We start from the raw sequence: 17,082 nt of genomic DNA on the forward strand, positions 1-17,082 counted from the left end.
AGGCAATTATTTTTTTCTGGTTTACTTTTGATGGGAATTGATGTTCGACTACATGAAAAGATTTTGAAGTGGTTGGCTTTTCTCACCTCAATCATCTCTCTGGCAATATTTTCTGAAAATTTTTTATTTTTTTTGAGTTGGTGGCACAAATATTTCAATTGGGTTTTGAAAGTGTTAATAACCATAAAGGCTGTATAAATGTGCAATTAAACAAAGAATAAAAGGACATGTCTGTCAAAGGCTGCCAAGGAGAAACAAAGCAGCTGCATCCTTCTGGTGAAGAGCTCCCACTCGCCCAAAATTACATTTCTTCCCAGTGGTTTGCTATCCACAGCTGTGATGACTGCTGATTCCTTTACCCCCAGCTCACCCCCCACCCTACAGCAACACAGAGCTATTGTTGATTTTATAAAACTGTCCTTCCCAGTTCCTTCAATTTTTGCATCTCCCTCCAAGCCCGTCTGCGAAACACTAGGTTTTAGGCTGCGCCGCTTATCTCATCCCCTTTCAGTTTCCTGCAGCTTCCATTTAGGTCTCTCTCTTCCCTCTGGAATCAGCTCTCTGACACTCCAGAGATGGTTGGCTTGCCACACATAAATGCCCCTCTCTTTGATCACCCTCCTCTTCCCTCCTGCAGCTGCCATCCACAATATTCACCCTCTATTCATCCAAACCTTGTGGTGTCCTGTATGTCTTTTTTCTTTAGGGTGTGCATTTTTATTAGATTGCTGCATTGTGAAGCAGCTAATTAGGAACATGGAAGAACATTAGTTTGATTTGAGATGATGAAGAGGTGAGAATTCAGGGTAGCTGACCAAGAACTGGCATCTCAGTTTTCTCCGCCGTTCTATTTTAATCCAGTGTGGTTTGAGCCTCCTAAAGTCCTTTAATTACCAGCAGCTGCTAGGCATCCTCTGAATGCAAGAAGAATGAGATGGCAGAAGGGGGTGGGTGTGTGTGTGTGTTGCACGAGAGGGGGGTGCTGGGATAAAAATGAGGAGAAAAGAAGCTGAGAGAAGAGAAAAGCTGTTTGATGCTGCACACTCATCGGCCCACAAAACAGTGCTGCATGTTGATTGCAGCTCGAAAGGAGCTCATCATCTTGAGCACTCTTCAGCCACAGTCCTGTGAATGGTTAGTTCAGCCTCAATCCAACCAGTGTCCAAAAAACGCGGACTTATGCCGTGCTCTCAACCCAATCCTCTTCTTTTGTTCTCCCTCAGCCTGCATCTCGTCACTATTGGATTAGCTGTCTAATCATGGCCAAAAAGAAGCTTTTCTATCTCAGATTGTCCTACATCTCTGTTCTTCCTCCATCCTCTTGAGTTGCTCCCATAATTCAAGAGAGTATGACTGGCTTTGATGAGATTTGTCAGGATTAGCAGCAAGTCTGACTTAAGTCCAAGAGGGTTTGAGTGTCAAGGTCAAAGGATACAAAACAGAGCTGGTTTTGCCAAACACAAACAAGTGCATGATGATATGTTGTGTTAGAAGAAAGTGTTCTAATCACATAGACTGTGTCGCTGCAAGCCTGCCTTAGCACATATATAATAAAGAAGTGGCATTCTTCTGGATAAATCCAAACCCAGACTTGTTTACTGAGTTTCCAGATTTTTTTTTCCTGCTGGGCAACACATCTCCACTGTTATGGAATCCAGTGCTGGTCTGATTTAAACCAGTAAACTTAATGAACTAGTACTGTACTTTGATAAAGCTGCCTTTAAAAAAAAAAAAAAAAAAACTCTTTGGACTTGGCTTTTTAAATTAACAACCACACAAAGCATCTTTTGTGCAGCCCAGTACAGTGAGTACCGCTCATACCGAGACATTATGGAAACCAAACAACAACTACACAAACATATGCCGCAGCTCAGGAGAACCAGCAGCTCTAGGCTAGATTGACCTGTCCACTCACACCTCAAAAACACACCTCTGATGACCAAAATGTTCAGTTTTGGAAAGAGAGAACAGATGGTTTGAAAGAGGGCTAAAGGTCGGAAGCCATTTTTGTTAAAAGTGCAAAGCATTCACTGAACACAGGATGACGATTGTTGTTTTAGCTTCCAAGCATCTTTAATTCGGTCCTGAAACTCATTCCAATGAGATTACACATCATTATCAGAGAGGCCCATTCTTTCAGAAATGTTTGCAAAGTATTCTGCGTGTGTAGGTGCTTTGATTTATACAGATGTGCCAAGTAACGCCCAACGTCAGTGATCTGGGTATGTGATCTGGCAGTGTGGTTCATGTGATATCAGGTTATCATGAGGGTGACAGCTCTGAAGTGTTGGTGAAGGATCTGCAACCAGAGTCAGCCAGCATTGGAACTATGTTGTTAACAGGTTAGCAAACCGGTACAGAACTATACCCATTTAACAGTTCTATACTGGTGATAAAGCCACATTATAAAGGTCATTGGAGGCTTCATACTCCAACCAAATGAAAATTTTTAAGTGATTGTTTCTTAAACTGTTACATATTAAATTGTAAATGTATCACTAACAGATGCAAACAGTAGCTTTTATTACCTATTCATGTGGTAAACCAACAGAATTTAGAATAGATGTAAAAGGAAGGAAATACACATTGTTTTTAAAAACAGAGTTGATCTTACAATAAAGTAACATGGTGTTGTATCATATCAGCCTCAATTCCCCATCCAGACATTGAATTTTTATGAGGGCATGGGGAGATACAGCTAAATATAATAAATGTGGAGAAAGTGGCATCAATTAATAGTCATGCAAAAAGAAAAAAAAAACCCAAAACCCAAAACAAACATAGTAAGTTGTTTCCTTAATATTGTCAGCTTATACTAACAAGAGGCAGCAAACAAATACAGGAAAGGTTTTGGTTCAAAATGAAAAATTGTATTAGTTTAAGAAATAAAATCTAAAGCATTATCTACAATAAAAAAATAATGTCTTTGCAATCAATGTTTGCATATGAAGTTATTTCCGATCAATCTTCTCCTTCTCGGTTTTTATTTTAGTACTTTAAGTTTGTTTTTTCTTGCTATTCTGTCATTAAGTATATTGGTTTAAGTAATTTTTTTTTTTTTTATTATTATTCAGTAAAAATTAAAAAAGCCAGAGTTTTCTTTAATATAGTATAGATTTAGGGCACCCACTGTATTTGCCCAATGGTAAAGATGTAGAAAAATTTAAATGTTGAAGTAAATAAATGTAGTATATTCACGTTCATTCAGTGGAGACAAAATTCCAAAATTAAATCATTTTTATTTACATAATCACCACTTTAGCATTTAATGACTAATTTAGAAGGTGTCTAGAACCCTTTAATTTATGACAAATCTTGTAGTATAAATACATGACATGGGTATATTTCTTTTATTCACTCTTAAAATTGAAATATAACATAGTGTTTTATCAATCAGGATATAAAAAGACAAATGTAGCGCGACAGGATGAAATGGATTAAAAGTAGATTTAAAGCTATCTACTTTCAGGCTCTTGCACACATAGTATTCTGTGGGAACATTTAACATGTAGAAAAAATTGGTAAGTGATAAAACCATAGCATTATATTTGGAAAATAAAATAAAAAAAAAAGGCAAGCACATTTTCTCTTTAATATATTTTGCATTCGTTTTTCATCCTGATCCTTTCTATGGATCCTGGGATCCATCGGGAAAACAATTCTTGATAAAATAAATCACCAAGATCTATCTAGTGATCTAAACCAGATGTTTGAATAAAAATATGGTTTAAATGATTTAGAGCTGATTTTGCCACCTGATTATCAGCAGGACTTGGCAAAGCCACGCTACTGGTCTAATTCCATTATTTTAATTAGCTTAACAGCTCTTCATGGCTGTTGCTCCAAGCTGTTTTTCGGCTAAGATTACAAGATTACAATAAAAATAAGAACCTGTTGGATCAACAAAATATAAACACTTTATTCTGACTCCAGGCTGTGTAGTGAGCTACTTACTCAATTGCAGGCAATTATATGTGAACATTAAAGGAAACTAAAGAGAACTAAACATATGATCTGTGGCTTGGACCATGCATTAAATACAAACACATTAAATAACAATTATAGAAATCAAGTTTTTACGCTGTCATTGTGTTTCTTTTCTGTATCTTGTTTTTCCTGATTATGTATGTTTTTCAAGCGATATTGTTGATCACAGTGCCACGGTACAAATTATGTCAAACATAACATCCCCTCTAATTTGCCACTGGCAACAACAATTAGCCCAGCGGTGAAAATGGCTGCTTCAGTCCATTGTAAATGTAGGGCTGTGTATCTAATGGCCACCTCATCAGCTGAAGCCTCCAGTTAGCAGACAGAGGGAGGCCACATCCATCTTACCAATGAAGCCTAATGAGATATTGATCACAAACATGCAGCTCCATCAATATTTCTATAGATTCCTGGCACGTAGAACTGGTACTGTGCTGCAGTATGTACAGTACATATGGACAGGTGACATAAAATACAGTTAAAGACTGTGAGGATTTGTTACATCCTGCTGTTATTTTATTAGAGGCATCCATGTCTTCTTTTGTTGCATTCCCCTTTTCCCTCCTCATGTCTCTTCTTGGACAATCCGTGGTGGGATGTAGGGCGATGAAAGCCCTCACCATTGAAGGAGTCTTGGACTCCTGGCCCTCTTAAAACATGTATATGAAAGGACAGCTCAGGGTGTCTGTATAGAAAGGGGGACTTAGTTTACACTACATCACTTTCAATGAGATATTTGAGATGATGTAAATTGATTGCGCCCTAGCAGTGCTCAGTCTGTCCTGCCATCCTGCAGACACAGTATCAGGAAGAACAGCAAACAGTCATATAGTTTAGGTTGTTGTTTTTACCGAGATGTGAGTCCAGGATTTCATGTTTGTGAGTCACCAAAACTCTAGTCGTATTTAGGCTGTACTTTTACATTTTTTTTTGCTTACTTTACTTTATTCCATCTTGCTTCCGTACATTTTTTTCTTCCTCCTGTCTTGACCTTATTTATTGTTTCTTTCCTGCTGGTTACACCTCCCCACCTCCCTTTGCTTCCATTTATCCCTTTCTTACTTGATTTATTGCTTCGTTACATTTTTCTCTTCTCTTTTTTCTCTCATTTGTTTAAGTGCAATTCTTTTCTTAGTTCCTTGCTCATTTTTCCTTCACTCTTTCCCCATTTGTTTCCTTCCTCACATTCCTTTATTTTTGACCCTTAATCTACTTTTTGTACATCCTTCAAATTGTCCCTATATATTTTTTTCTCCTACCTAATTTTCTTCCCTTTGGCTTCTACCCTCCATCCATATTTTTTATAACCTTACATTCATTTTCATGTTATTCAGTTAGTCATTCCTCATTTTTTCTTTCCTACCTTTTCTACACTCCCCGATTCCTCTCCTCAGGTTGTGTTGTCTCTTTCCTTTCGTCCATGATCATTTTTTTCATGGTTTGATTTATGGGTACAGATAAGAATTATTTTAATTATCCAGTATTTGATCGATTATTTTGATGATTTATCAAGTAATCAGATGAAAAATTCAAAAATGTTGCTGATACTTGAAATACTTTAGCTTGTTTTATGAGTAGCCATAGTGCATTGCAGCATTGAGGATATGCTGCTATGGAATGCTTATTCAGTTTTGCAGTTTAGCACTTTTCTTTTGTTAAGTTAAAAATAACAATTTTGACATTTTCTGTCATTTTCTTTGTGCTTCTTTCTGCTCCTTGCAATCTCTCTCCATGGCTGATTACTGTAAGCATCCACATATTAGCGCCGCAGGTAGTTATTAGCAGAAAAAAGCCTTGTCCGTCACAAATAACAAACTGGTCATGGTGCCCAGATTAGAATTTTAATAAGCGTGGTACTGGACCCATTGCAGATATTATTTCTCTTATTTTTTTGTGTCTTCCTGTGCCTTTTTCCATTTTTATTTGTTTTCACCATTTTTATTCTACCTTGTCCCTTCCTTCATTGCATTTTTATTACCTTTATTCTCTTCTTGATCTCATCTTTTTCCTCAAGTCTTTCCTAGTTCCTTGGTCTCCTCGCAATGCATTTTAAAAAAACAATACTTCAGAGGTCTGATGCTTGGTGGGGACTAATGGTATTGGACTCCCTGCATCAGCCCAGTAGTATGCCCCCTTGCTTACAGGCAAGCCATCTCCATTGTTCGGTCATTTTCCTCTCCACATGGCATTTTTCTGTTCCTGTTACCAGTTAGGTAATGGCGGTGTTTTGTTTTATGGCTTCTTTTCAGTCTTTCCCTCCTGGTTTTAAGCATCGTTTTCACAGCAAGAGCAGCATTTAGATAGGCCTCGAACTTTCACTGACATCCTCCTTCTTAGGAGAAAAGGAGAGAGCAAAGGGGTAGAAAAGGGATAGATAGAAGAGCAGAAACCTTCATCAGTGCGTGCCTTTCCCTTCCTCCTTTCAAGGCTGAGGGATGTGTATGTTAGCATTTGTTCAAATTGATTAGTTGGAAATTGTTGCTCTGGATTATTTGAACACAAAAATGTCTGGAGGCTTAATATATGGGTTTTAACAACTGGTTTTAGCAAATACATATTTTTTTTTAAATTAAAGAAACATATAGTTCTGAAAAGTGTATAATTCCCAAGTACCCTAAAATAATTCCCAAAGCAATTATTTACTTTTTTAGAGATCATCTAATTTATAACAATGTCCATGGGTTTTATGGTAGTTAAACTACCAGAGCAGCTACATTTAGACTTTTTGTGAAGGTCTCAGAGGTTCTTTAGAGAACATTATTTCAAAAAATAAAACAAATAGATGCCGAAAATACACAAGACAGGGGAGTAATAAAGACAGTGGAAAAGTTCAAATTCAGGTATTTTAATATTCAGTTTTTATATTCCATGTTTTTCTCAACATAAATTGACTGAAGCAAATAAGGAAGCTTTAATAACTACAGTATAGAGAGGCACAGAGATCCACATGTGTGGGAGAAAGTTGATAGGACAACTATTTGTTTTATACCCAACAAATCTGGAGTTTATAAATAAAAAGCCTTTAGCAGTTTAGAGCTACCCATGTGAAAAACATGGTTCTCAAAGGTGTTTCAAGTTGTAAGCAAAGTGTTTTTGTCTTGCCAACTTGGAAAACCCTCAAAGGGTATGAATACTTTTACAAGGCACTGCAAAAAACAAGGAAGCAGCCATTTCAGCAACAAGGGCAGGGTTTTGATGGAACAATATCAGGGTCAGTTGCCTCTAGCTTTTACTACAGGCAAAGGAAAAATATTTACCGCTTATTACATGAAATGGACTGGATAGAGTGGATGTATGTGCAGTATCTAGGCATGGAGGCGTGACAGGGTGTGCTTGAGCACACATGTGGGGAATGCAGTGATGAAACGCTAAGCATCAGGGAGGAAAGTGAGTGACAGGCCGGACTGAAGCAGGAAGATAATAGATTGTACCGAGGTTGTTGGAGTTGGGGGGGGATGAGGAAGGCAGGACTGTCGTCAACACGCTGTGGCACACTCTTCAGCTAATGAGGGAGGCAAAGAGGTCAGCTTCTAACTACAAAAAGATAATGACCGTCTCCAGAAACCATGGCAACAGCAACCATCCTGCACGTCTCCCACCCCTGCTGCCTCATCCCCTCTTGCTGTGCTCTCATCTTACTTCACCTCACTGAAAAACGTTTTTTTTTTTATTCCAAAAAAAATAAATTAAGTCTCACATTATGGAAAATCAATGCGGAGCTTTTTGTGCCTTAATAACAGGTCAGGTTTTGCATCTGTACCCATACGGCCTTGGAGACATGCATAAAACATTGTGCCACAGCCCACACCTGAACGCACATTAAGGATCATTTTCTGCTTCTATTGTGAATGCAAAAAAAGAAAATAAAGAAAAGAAAGCACCTCGTTGCAGGCGGAGTAACACCTTGTCTAATAAAAGGTATACTAATTTAAACTTGTGAAAAAGCAAGGGAAAAGTGAAAAATATAAGCAGATAAATGGGAAAGCCATGCACAAAAAAAGCAGCAAATTGAGTCAATTGTGTGCCCTGAACAGAAGAGAGAAGGTAAATAAAAAGTCATATTTAATTGCAAAAATCAATTAAATAAAAAATGAAAAGAAGAAACCAGGTAATCATTTCTAAAGGTTTCCCAAGAGAAAACTCTGCACTAAAGTGTTTACATGTGAGTGACTTTATGTGTGTGTTCTGGTGTGAGCTTTGCTGTGCTTAAGTCTACTTCAACTTCTGACAACATAATTACACACAGAGGCTTGGGATGAAGTTGTAGCTTTGTCTATGTGAGACGGTGTGGTTAAAGAGCATGATATGAGCCTTAACACAAACTGCCACACACACTCACACACACAACCCCACACAGTGTTGTAGAAGTACATTAGCGGCATGGACAATGGCTGACCTATCAGGGTCCAATTAAAGCTGCTGTGACCAGTCAGCCAGTTAGCTTAACGCCAACACTGCCGGGTTGGTTGGCGATACAGAGCCTTTGGTGTAACGGTGTGGAAGGAGCACTCAGTTTTAATGGGAAGAAGGAGGCAAAGTTTTAATGAGGGATATATCTGTGTCGTTTGCTACTTGATATCCTGTCTGACCTCCAGGATCTCTTACGAGAAAGTGCCTTTCAATTTGAGGTAGTTACATCTGTTAAGTTATTCCATGGTTGATAGATCAGATTGTGGTGCAAAGAGCACCATAGAGTATTTAGAGATTGCACAATCTCAAATCGTTTTCATACTTCTTGAACTTTTATGCATTTTGTCATTTATGAAGCTATAACTTTAAAAGGATTGTAGTGGAATTTTATACGTAAAACAACTAAATGCAAAGTGTAATTAGGAAAGTTGATTTTACAAATCGAAATCTAAAAGTGTGGGTTCTTAAGAATTTTATTGTTGCATCATTATTATTTTTTCCATACTTATAGGTATAGTGGAGGATGTTTTTTTCCAGGTGGATCATCAAAATAAATGGTGCTCCTAATTGTCAATTATTCTGGTGATATCTTTACGTAAGGCTGTCCTAGTCATCCCCATTTTCATTTACTGGTGGTGAGTCTGACATAGTGAAAAAATTGCAAATCTTCTTTTGAAAAGTAAGCTTCTATGAGTGACGCAACTCATAGACGCGTCACTCATAGAAGGGGGGGTCTTTTCACTAACCTGTGGAAGTCCTCCACCTTTAAGACTGTCAGTTTTTGTTAGTGGTTAAGCTTACCTTATGGTTTATTCATTCATTTAAAGGAGTGTATAAAACCTAACTCTGTCTTTCTTTGACTGATGTTCCTTTTTCCCATCCAGATGCTCTCAAAGGAAGTGGTGTGAGCGAGCAGATGAGCCGTATCGTTTTGCTGCCTCCCTCAACCAGTGTGTCAAGGCCACTGTCTATCCTGACAGCATTGCAGTATCAGAGCCAAGTGTGCCCGTAAGTTTTCTCACATGACCAAAATGTTGCACCTGAAACAAAAAAACTTAAAACCCTGAGAAAAGACCTGAATCGGGCCAGCGAGCAGTTCATTTGGTCCTGATTATGCCTCATGCATAAACATTAGATGGGTAGGTTTTTTAAGAGCTTCACGTGGGTGTTTTAGGCATGCATATGTTCATTTGTTGCGGAGCAGTCAATATTTGTGCCAAGACGTGTTTGCGTGGGAGAGTATGTAGGCGGTAAAGTTGCCAGGGTGCAGAAGAGTACAGTGCATTATTTCCACATGGGCTGAGTCAAAACGGTCAGAGATCAGAATTGAAAGTTGTGGAAAATGCTCTTCATCTTTAGTAGGAACTCTGATACATACTTTGGCTTTATAAACCCACACTGGCAAAGGGTCATTTTCTGCTCTTCATTTACAGATTGATTTCCTTGCAATAGCTGTGGGATATTACATTTTTTTTCTAATTCATGTGGACTTGGAAAGCTTCTTTCTCAGAGTTTCTTCATTTCTTTCTAAAAATCCCCCAAATGTTTTTTATCAGTTTTTTATCCAAGTCTTGTATGGCTTCAGCAATATTGGCACTCTGTGCAGTAACACCATAATATTGCCTTGGTATCTATGTCATCTGGCTCCCTTACCCTGCAACTGATCCAAGATAAGTTTATAAGATGATGACTATCTCCTTTACGGGATTTTCTAGATCGTCACGAAACACTACCTAGCAGAGCCCTCCAAAATGGATTAAAAAAAAACAAAAAAACAACTATACTACAGCAAAATGGGAATAAATCTAGTAGCATATTACTCTGTGTGAATATGTTTTAGACTTATCGATTAAAAAAAATCTTATTTATATAGGTGGGGTTATGCAGCTTACATTTATTATTTTTGTAGCATTAAATATCATAAGAATGTTTTCAAATTAAGACAAGAATAACAGTCCTGCTCAGTTTCCCAGACTAAGAACCAGTGACAGAGAAAATCCATAGTTTAGATGTTTTTTGTTTTTTTTTTCCTTTCTTGCAGATGTTCTTTGTCACTGCCAGCTAACTGATTGTCTGTTCATCCATCATCCATCCTTCTAAATGAATGCTCCATTGAAATATAGATTTGTGACATGAAAAAGGTATAATACCTGATATTATCCACGCCAAACCGTTTATTTGACAGTTAAGGTCCTCTGACATATAACCAAATAGAGATGCATTGGGGTGTGTCCCTTTTTCATTGATGTAGAAAAATTATATTTGTATCAACTGAATATTGGCATTAGCTCATATTCTATTAATATGCTATACTACAGAGATACCTCTGGAAAAAGGTATCTTCCTCTGGAAGGGATTATCTTGGCTCAAAAACAGACTGCTGTGTGTTGAATTTTCACTACCAATCATGATACTTTATAACTAGAACCCCATTAAAACTTATGCTTGTGTGTATTTTCTATCCCCAACAGTAATGCATGATAGATACACTTGAAATCAAAGAGCCTTTAAATCACTTTTGGTGTTTTTATCTTGGTTCTAATTATAAATGTGTAACACTTTGATGAATTGTTGCTCTTGATAAACGGAAAAAATAATTTACAAACATACATATCTATATCTCAAAGGGAAGTACTCACAGGCTAAATCTAATGAAAATGATCACATATAGATCTTTTTAAGAGCCAGGTTATAATAAAAGCATTTCTTTGACCCCACAGGTCCACAGGGTCAATATTTAAACACCTTAAGCATGGGTGTTCGATTGTCTTGGATTATTTTTAATCAGTGATTACAAACTGGAGATAGAGATGGATTGAGTTTTTTTCCCCTATTCTTCTGAAGCAGAAGTGATCCAGTTGTTGTATTCATATACAGTATCAATGGAGATGCAGTGAGATCGGAATTTGTCACATGAGGTTGTTTTGGTGTTTGACCAGGGTGCTTAATGGGCATATCTCTATTGCACCTCTGTCAATTACAAGACCTGCGCTGCTGGCAGTCTATCTAGCATAACCTGGGTCTTGCTAAGGTTTTTCCCTTCTGGCTCTATTAGCTCCAGAATAAGCTAGAAATTGTTGCTAGGTAGAGGGACACCTAAGTTTTACCCTTGGGCCAGTTTTCTCTGCAAACTGATTTTCATAAGCAGAAAACGATGGGTGGATGGACAGACAGACATATCGATGGACATTTACACAATAGTAAGTAAACTGGTTGAGACAACCAGTTGAAGTTTAAGCTAAACATAAGAGTTGGGAAGAAACTGGATTGTTGTTGTAAGAGGGGATGCACTGAGTATTGCTATCTCTCAGACTTACAAAGAATTATCAAAAAAGTGGAAACTATTTATTAAAGAGAGACAAGTATCAGGAAAATAGGCAATAATATGATGGAAGGTAACAGGATCTTAAATAACTCAAGGAACACAGAATATATTCACTGAAAACACAAGATGTCACACCTTCAAAAAGATGGATCTTTACCATCAAGGCTGTGATGTTGTCCATATCCAACCTTTAACTACACATTGGCTTCTTCAAGCAGATTAGTTCACCATGTCACTAAGCTCAAATATCTTTAAGCAAATTTCTCAACATGCCATTAAATTCGCTGCAGTGCAATGGCCACCGCAGTCAGCAAATCACAACCCAGCATTTTAACTTTGCAGAGGGCGGAAAATTTAATTTGTTAGAGATATCGGACCAATAAATCAGCAGCTGTTGTGTGATAAAATTATGTAAGAATGGACCAAAATGTCTAGTGTGTCTCCTAGCAGGTATAGAATCCCATGCAACAAAGATTTGAGGTAGTTCTGAAACTAGAATAGGGTATCAACTGTTACTGGCAATGTGGACCTAATAAAGAGGCCTGTGACATCAAGCTTAGGTTTAAGCCATTGCTGTTTTGTTAGCTTTGAATGCAGATTCATCATTCAGGTTTTTCTAAAGTCCCACACTTCAAAGAAAGGCTAAGAAAAGGCATTGCCTCATCCTTTGTTCATGTCTTTTTTTAAATTAAACTGGACTGAAATTCCCCTGCTGGCCACTTTAAAGAATGCTAGTTTACTCCATAGTCATTTCCTACCTGTCAGCCACACCTGCTGGGGGCTCATCCCACCTTAAACAATCAGAGCCAGGGCACAAAATCCTGGGAAGGTAATTGCCATCTCCATGACAACTGAGACTCCTCATATGGGTTTCAGGACAGATACATAAGCAGAGCAGGAAGAAAAGAAAAAAAAAATGTGCTTGCTACAAATCTGCCACCAAATGTCTGTTGCTGCCAAACTACAAAAAACACCCACAGCCAGCATCATGAGAGAAAGCAGGAAAACAAAAAAGAGCAATAGCTTAATGCCCCGAGACACGCTTACTCTCTCACTTAGTGTTTAAATATGTTCATGAGCAAATTTTGAAGTCTTTATCTGCAGATGTGTGTATGCACATGACTATGGTGAGAGCTAATTAATATGAGAGGTTGCTCGGGAAATCCGAAATTGAACAAAAGACATTGATTGCTGATTGCTGTAATCAAGGATCTCTCTGATGCCTCACAGCGAGGCAACACAAACACGGGCAAAGTAAAACAGGGGGAAGACAAGAGGTCCTCAGCTGAAAAAGAGAAATTATCCCTCCTCAACGGGTGTCGGCTGTAAGGCAGGTAACAAGGGAGGCAGTGTGAAGGTAGTTTTTATGAAAAGACCTGCAGTCAGGCTGCTCAGCTGCTTCGCCTATCCTACCAGCTCTGCGTCGTCTAGTAAGAGGCAGATAAAACAACAGCGAACTTCAAGAGCCACGGCCCAAAAATAACAACTAATAAAACCAAGGCTGTGAAATGCCATGGTGATAATTATCCACACTGCCTCTCTTGGCTGGAGAGCCGGATCACGCACCCTGTGCTGAATGCATTTATTTATAGATGGAGCTACTGAAACGTCCGGCCTCAGTGTCACTGCTCTCCAGGGACCGACTTCAAAGGTCTGAATGTGCATATGCATGTGCAAGCCTTATTGTATTTACAATAACTCTCATGCTTTATGTCTTCTTTCTTTTCCAGCTCATGAATTCAAAAGATTTAAAAAAAGGAAGAAGAAAATAAACTTAATTTTACAATAGAGGTCCATCTTTTTCTGTCCTTTAGCCTTCTTCATGTATTTCTTTAAAATATCAGTGTTTACCTGTGAAATAATATCATCTGTAGACAAATAGAGGTATAGGATCCTATTTTCTCTGATACCAAGGCCTTTAAATCCCAGAGACAGTATTTGGCTGAAAAGATTGACAGCTTTGCCAGCAGCCCTGTGTTCTTCTTTATATTTCTTTTCAAAGCATCTACTGCTGCTCTAAAGCCTCTATATTTCTTCAAAAGTTCTGCCTTGTCCTTTGCCCAACCAAATGGCTTTAACCTCAGCTGGTTTCTTTTCCTTGTATTCCCTTTATCATTATCGGTAAATAAAATGTTTTCAACTGATTGGATTAGCGTCCAAAAGGCTGTTTGCCAATGGTCACCAAGTAATGAGTTGTTTCTCTGTCCCATGTGCAGCTGCTGGTGAAGGTAAGCGATGTCCCGGACCTTTCCGTTGGCATCACCTGCTCCTTTGGCAACCTGACAGAGATTGAGGGGAGAGTAAACGGCAACCAGATACTGTGTGTGTCTCCAGCTGCGAAGGACGTCCCGCTCATACCGACTGACCAAGGTAGATACGAAACCTTTATTTTTTTAATGGATGAATTTAATAATCTCCCCTTATCTTGATAATAATATCAGCACTTATTGTTGATAATCATGATAATAACAGCAACAAAAATGATATTGAATATTGAATCTAAAAGAAAATACCCTGCTAGGACAGGCGGTGTCCTTGTGTCCCCTCTACTGGAATGTAAAAGCTGTCAGTCAATAATATAGGTATTAAGGTTGATGGGCTCAGCTGAAGCTCCTATGCTGTAAGATGAAGATATTATTCCCCATACACTCTAAAACTGACCATTATTGCTGTTAGTTCATCATGAGTAAATCTTGCTTTTTTAGTTTATACTCAAAAACATCTGCCTGTTCTGCTGAAAGGGCAAGTTGGCTATTGCCATGGATGTTATTGTGTTTCTATCAGCCTGCTTAACCATTTTAGCTGTGTGTAGTGGACTCTTCTCCTTTTTTTTGTTTATTATTGTTAGGATTCCCCCATAGGTGGAGAACATCCCACCACTGCTCCATTATTTGTTCTCAGTAATACTCATTTTAAACCTTCAGCAAATTGGGTCTCAAAAATGTGTTCAATATTACATGGGTCAAACTTCTTTGAATTTTTTTATCCTTTCCATGGTTTGTGTTTATTCAGCTGTGCATTGCTCATATTTTCACTCACACCAATAATGGAACAAGCACCCATGGTTTAAAATAAGATGTCTTGTTTTGAAATGTTCTTGAAGCAAGACTGGTCAAGAATCAGGCTGGGATTCACTACCCCATGGTCTGTTTGTAGCTGGTAAAATTATTGAGCTAACACAAAAGAGGTAAATCGTGTTGTTAAAGACAGTTAGTTGAATAATTATCTATAGAAGCAGCTGAACATTTTTACATTGCCATTATCTAGTGTTGTTTTATGCAATTCCATATTTGTGAGGTTTAGCTTATTACAAAAACAGGACAGGTCCACACTGCAACAAACAAAAAGATCAGTTGACCTTCCCTCCATCCAGGTCTGGTATAGTTCTAGAGCTGTAGAAGGAAACATCTCCGCCGATTCCACATATCCTATACACACCCTGTTCAGAAACTTAACCTAAGGCTGGAGCTACGGGGAAATTAATGAGCATACTGCGCCACCACAACTTTCCTTTCTCTTTATACCTAAAAAAATGTGTGGATGCTGTGAAGGAATGGTCAGATACAGTATATGGGAATTTAGCATTAATGTTTCTCATGCTTCAAGAAAACATAAAGCTTTTCAGTTAAAGAGTTTTTATTTTAATCCCAAAATATGATTAATGTCAAATACATGTATGTGTGACAACAAGCTGTAGGTAGGTCTTTCTAAAGTAAAATTCTGATTTTCCAGCAGTGTGAAAAAATAAATACACTAAATAAGGGATCATAATCAGATTGTGAAAATCACTGGGTGTATGAGGTGTTTTTAGTGATCCCTGCCCCCCTCCCTCTCCTTTGAGTAAATGACAGCCCTGTTTGCCCCGAGCTCCCAGTGGAGACGGTGCATCGGGCTCTAATATAATTGTTCTCCCTCAGGTAAATGTCAGCCAGTCATCCTGTTAAGTCCCACTATCATCCCACCAGCTACCCATCAGACTGTTTACGCCTCCATTTTCCCCGCTCCTTCCATTCCCATGGGGACCCCCTTCCGTCTTCTGTCCCCTTACCGAGTCTTTCCAGACACTGCATGACAACACTGATTGTGCCGCGGCGATGACCTGAGGGGAAATCTGACGAGAGTAGAAGAACAGAGAACGGGAAACAAGACCAAAAAGGGAGCAGAGAATTGCATAATAAAGAACAGAGCAGAGATTAGAAGGAAATTCTCTTAAGAAGGGCTGGCAGAGAGGTCAGTGGGAAACTGGGAGGACACTGCACTCATTAAAGAAAATAACTGGATCTCTTTTCCACTAAGGAAAGTGCACTGAGAGGAGGTTTAGAAACCAGAAAGACCTTCGTATTTTCCTGACAGTTCCTTAGGGACCAGAGTGTGGTGTTAGAATTCTGCCGTGGGGCTGCTGTTTAGACTTGTATGAAACAAATCCTGATTCCCAACAGGTGCTTTAGAAAGAACAGAGCACTGAAGGTTACTAATGCCTCCCACCTAGTGAATGCCATCTGAAAATTAGTCTAATGCAAACATCCACTTATGTATGGAGCCCATGGTGATTCTTGTAAGGTATAGGAGCAGAATAGCAAACTGTGTTTACTACCATTCAGGCAATAAAATGTACATATAATTTAATCATTATGTCATAAGAGTAGAGATAATGTTTAGGTTCTGAATTATTAACACACATTCCTGTGTTATTGATTAGTTATTTTTTAATAACTGAAATGGTTTCATCTATGATTTCATCAGTTGAAATCATTGAGTCGAAGATTTCTTTATAAAAATGAAACCTCTTACGATCAAAGCAAAGTTTTTGAATGTCTGATCCAAACGTCAACTTAACCCACCTTATGGCCATGGGAAATCAGTCTGTTTACAGACCAGGAGAATTTCTGCGTAACTGTTAAGGTCTGAACACATCAAAAACAATCTAATGTCTAATCTAGGGCTGCAACTAATTACTTTTTGTAATAAATTATTTTTTTCAATTACCGTAATCAATAAATAAGGTGATAGCAAAAGGTGCAATAAAGAAAATTTTTAAAATTTAAACCAGGGGAATTACTAAATGAGTTATTTATCTCAATTAATCCGATGTTTCAGCCCTAGTCCGATCTGATGAAAAATCAGATCATATAAGGTTGTGGCAGTTAAAACTCACTGAAAATGCATGAGGCTGATCAGACTGCACTTGTATGGAGAACCGTTGTATTAAAAATTAAATAAATACTACTATTGATAAATTTTCAATAAATAATCCATTAAAAAAAATTAAATATCCCCATGAAATAAAGGAAATATGTAGTTTTTCTTTGTGACACTTTTATTTTTGAAAACTACTCCATATTTTTTCATTTTGAGCT

General features: G+C 38.1%; 1 protein-coding gene across 2 annotated transcripts in view; it reads left to right on the forward strand.

Moving 5' to 3' along the window:
* The window catches only part of LOC107091891 (plexin-A2-like), a 252,833-nt gene that overhangs the window by 148,747 nt on the left and 87,004 nt on the right, over positions 1–17,082 (forward strand). For both annotated transcript variants that reach the window (XM_015386090.1, XM_015386101.1), the window contains exons 6-7: positions 9,285–9,408; positions 13,942–14,095. In XM_015386090.1, coding sequence (XP_015241576.1) covers positions 9,285–9,408; positions 13,942–14,095 — 278 coding nt within the window. The remainder of the gene's footprint in view (positions 1–9,284; positions 9,409–13,941; positions 14,096–17,082) is intronic.

This window comes from Cyprinodon variegatus, unplaced genomic scaffold, assembly GCF_000732505.1.
Source record: "Cyprinodon variegatus isolate N-32 unplaced genomic scaffold, C_variegatus-1.0 Scaffold16, whole genome shotgun sequence".
Lineage (NCBI taxonomy): Eukaryota > Metazoa > Chordata > Actinopteri > Cyprinodontiformes > Cyprinodontidae > Cyprinodon > Cyprinodon variegatus.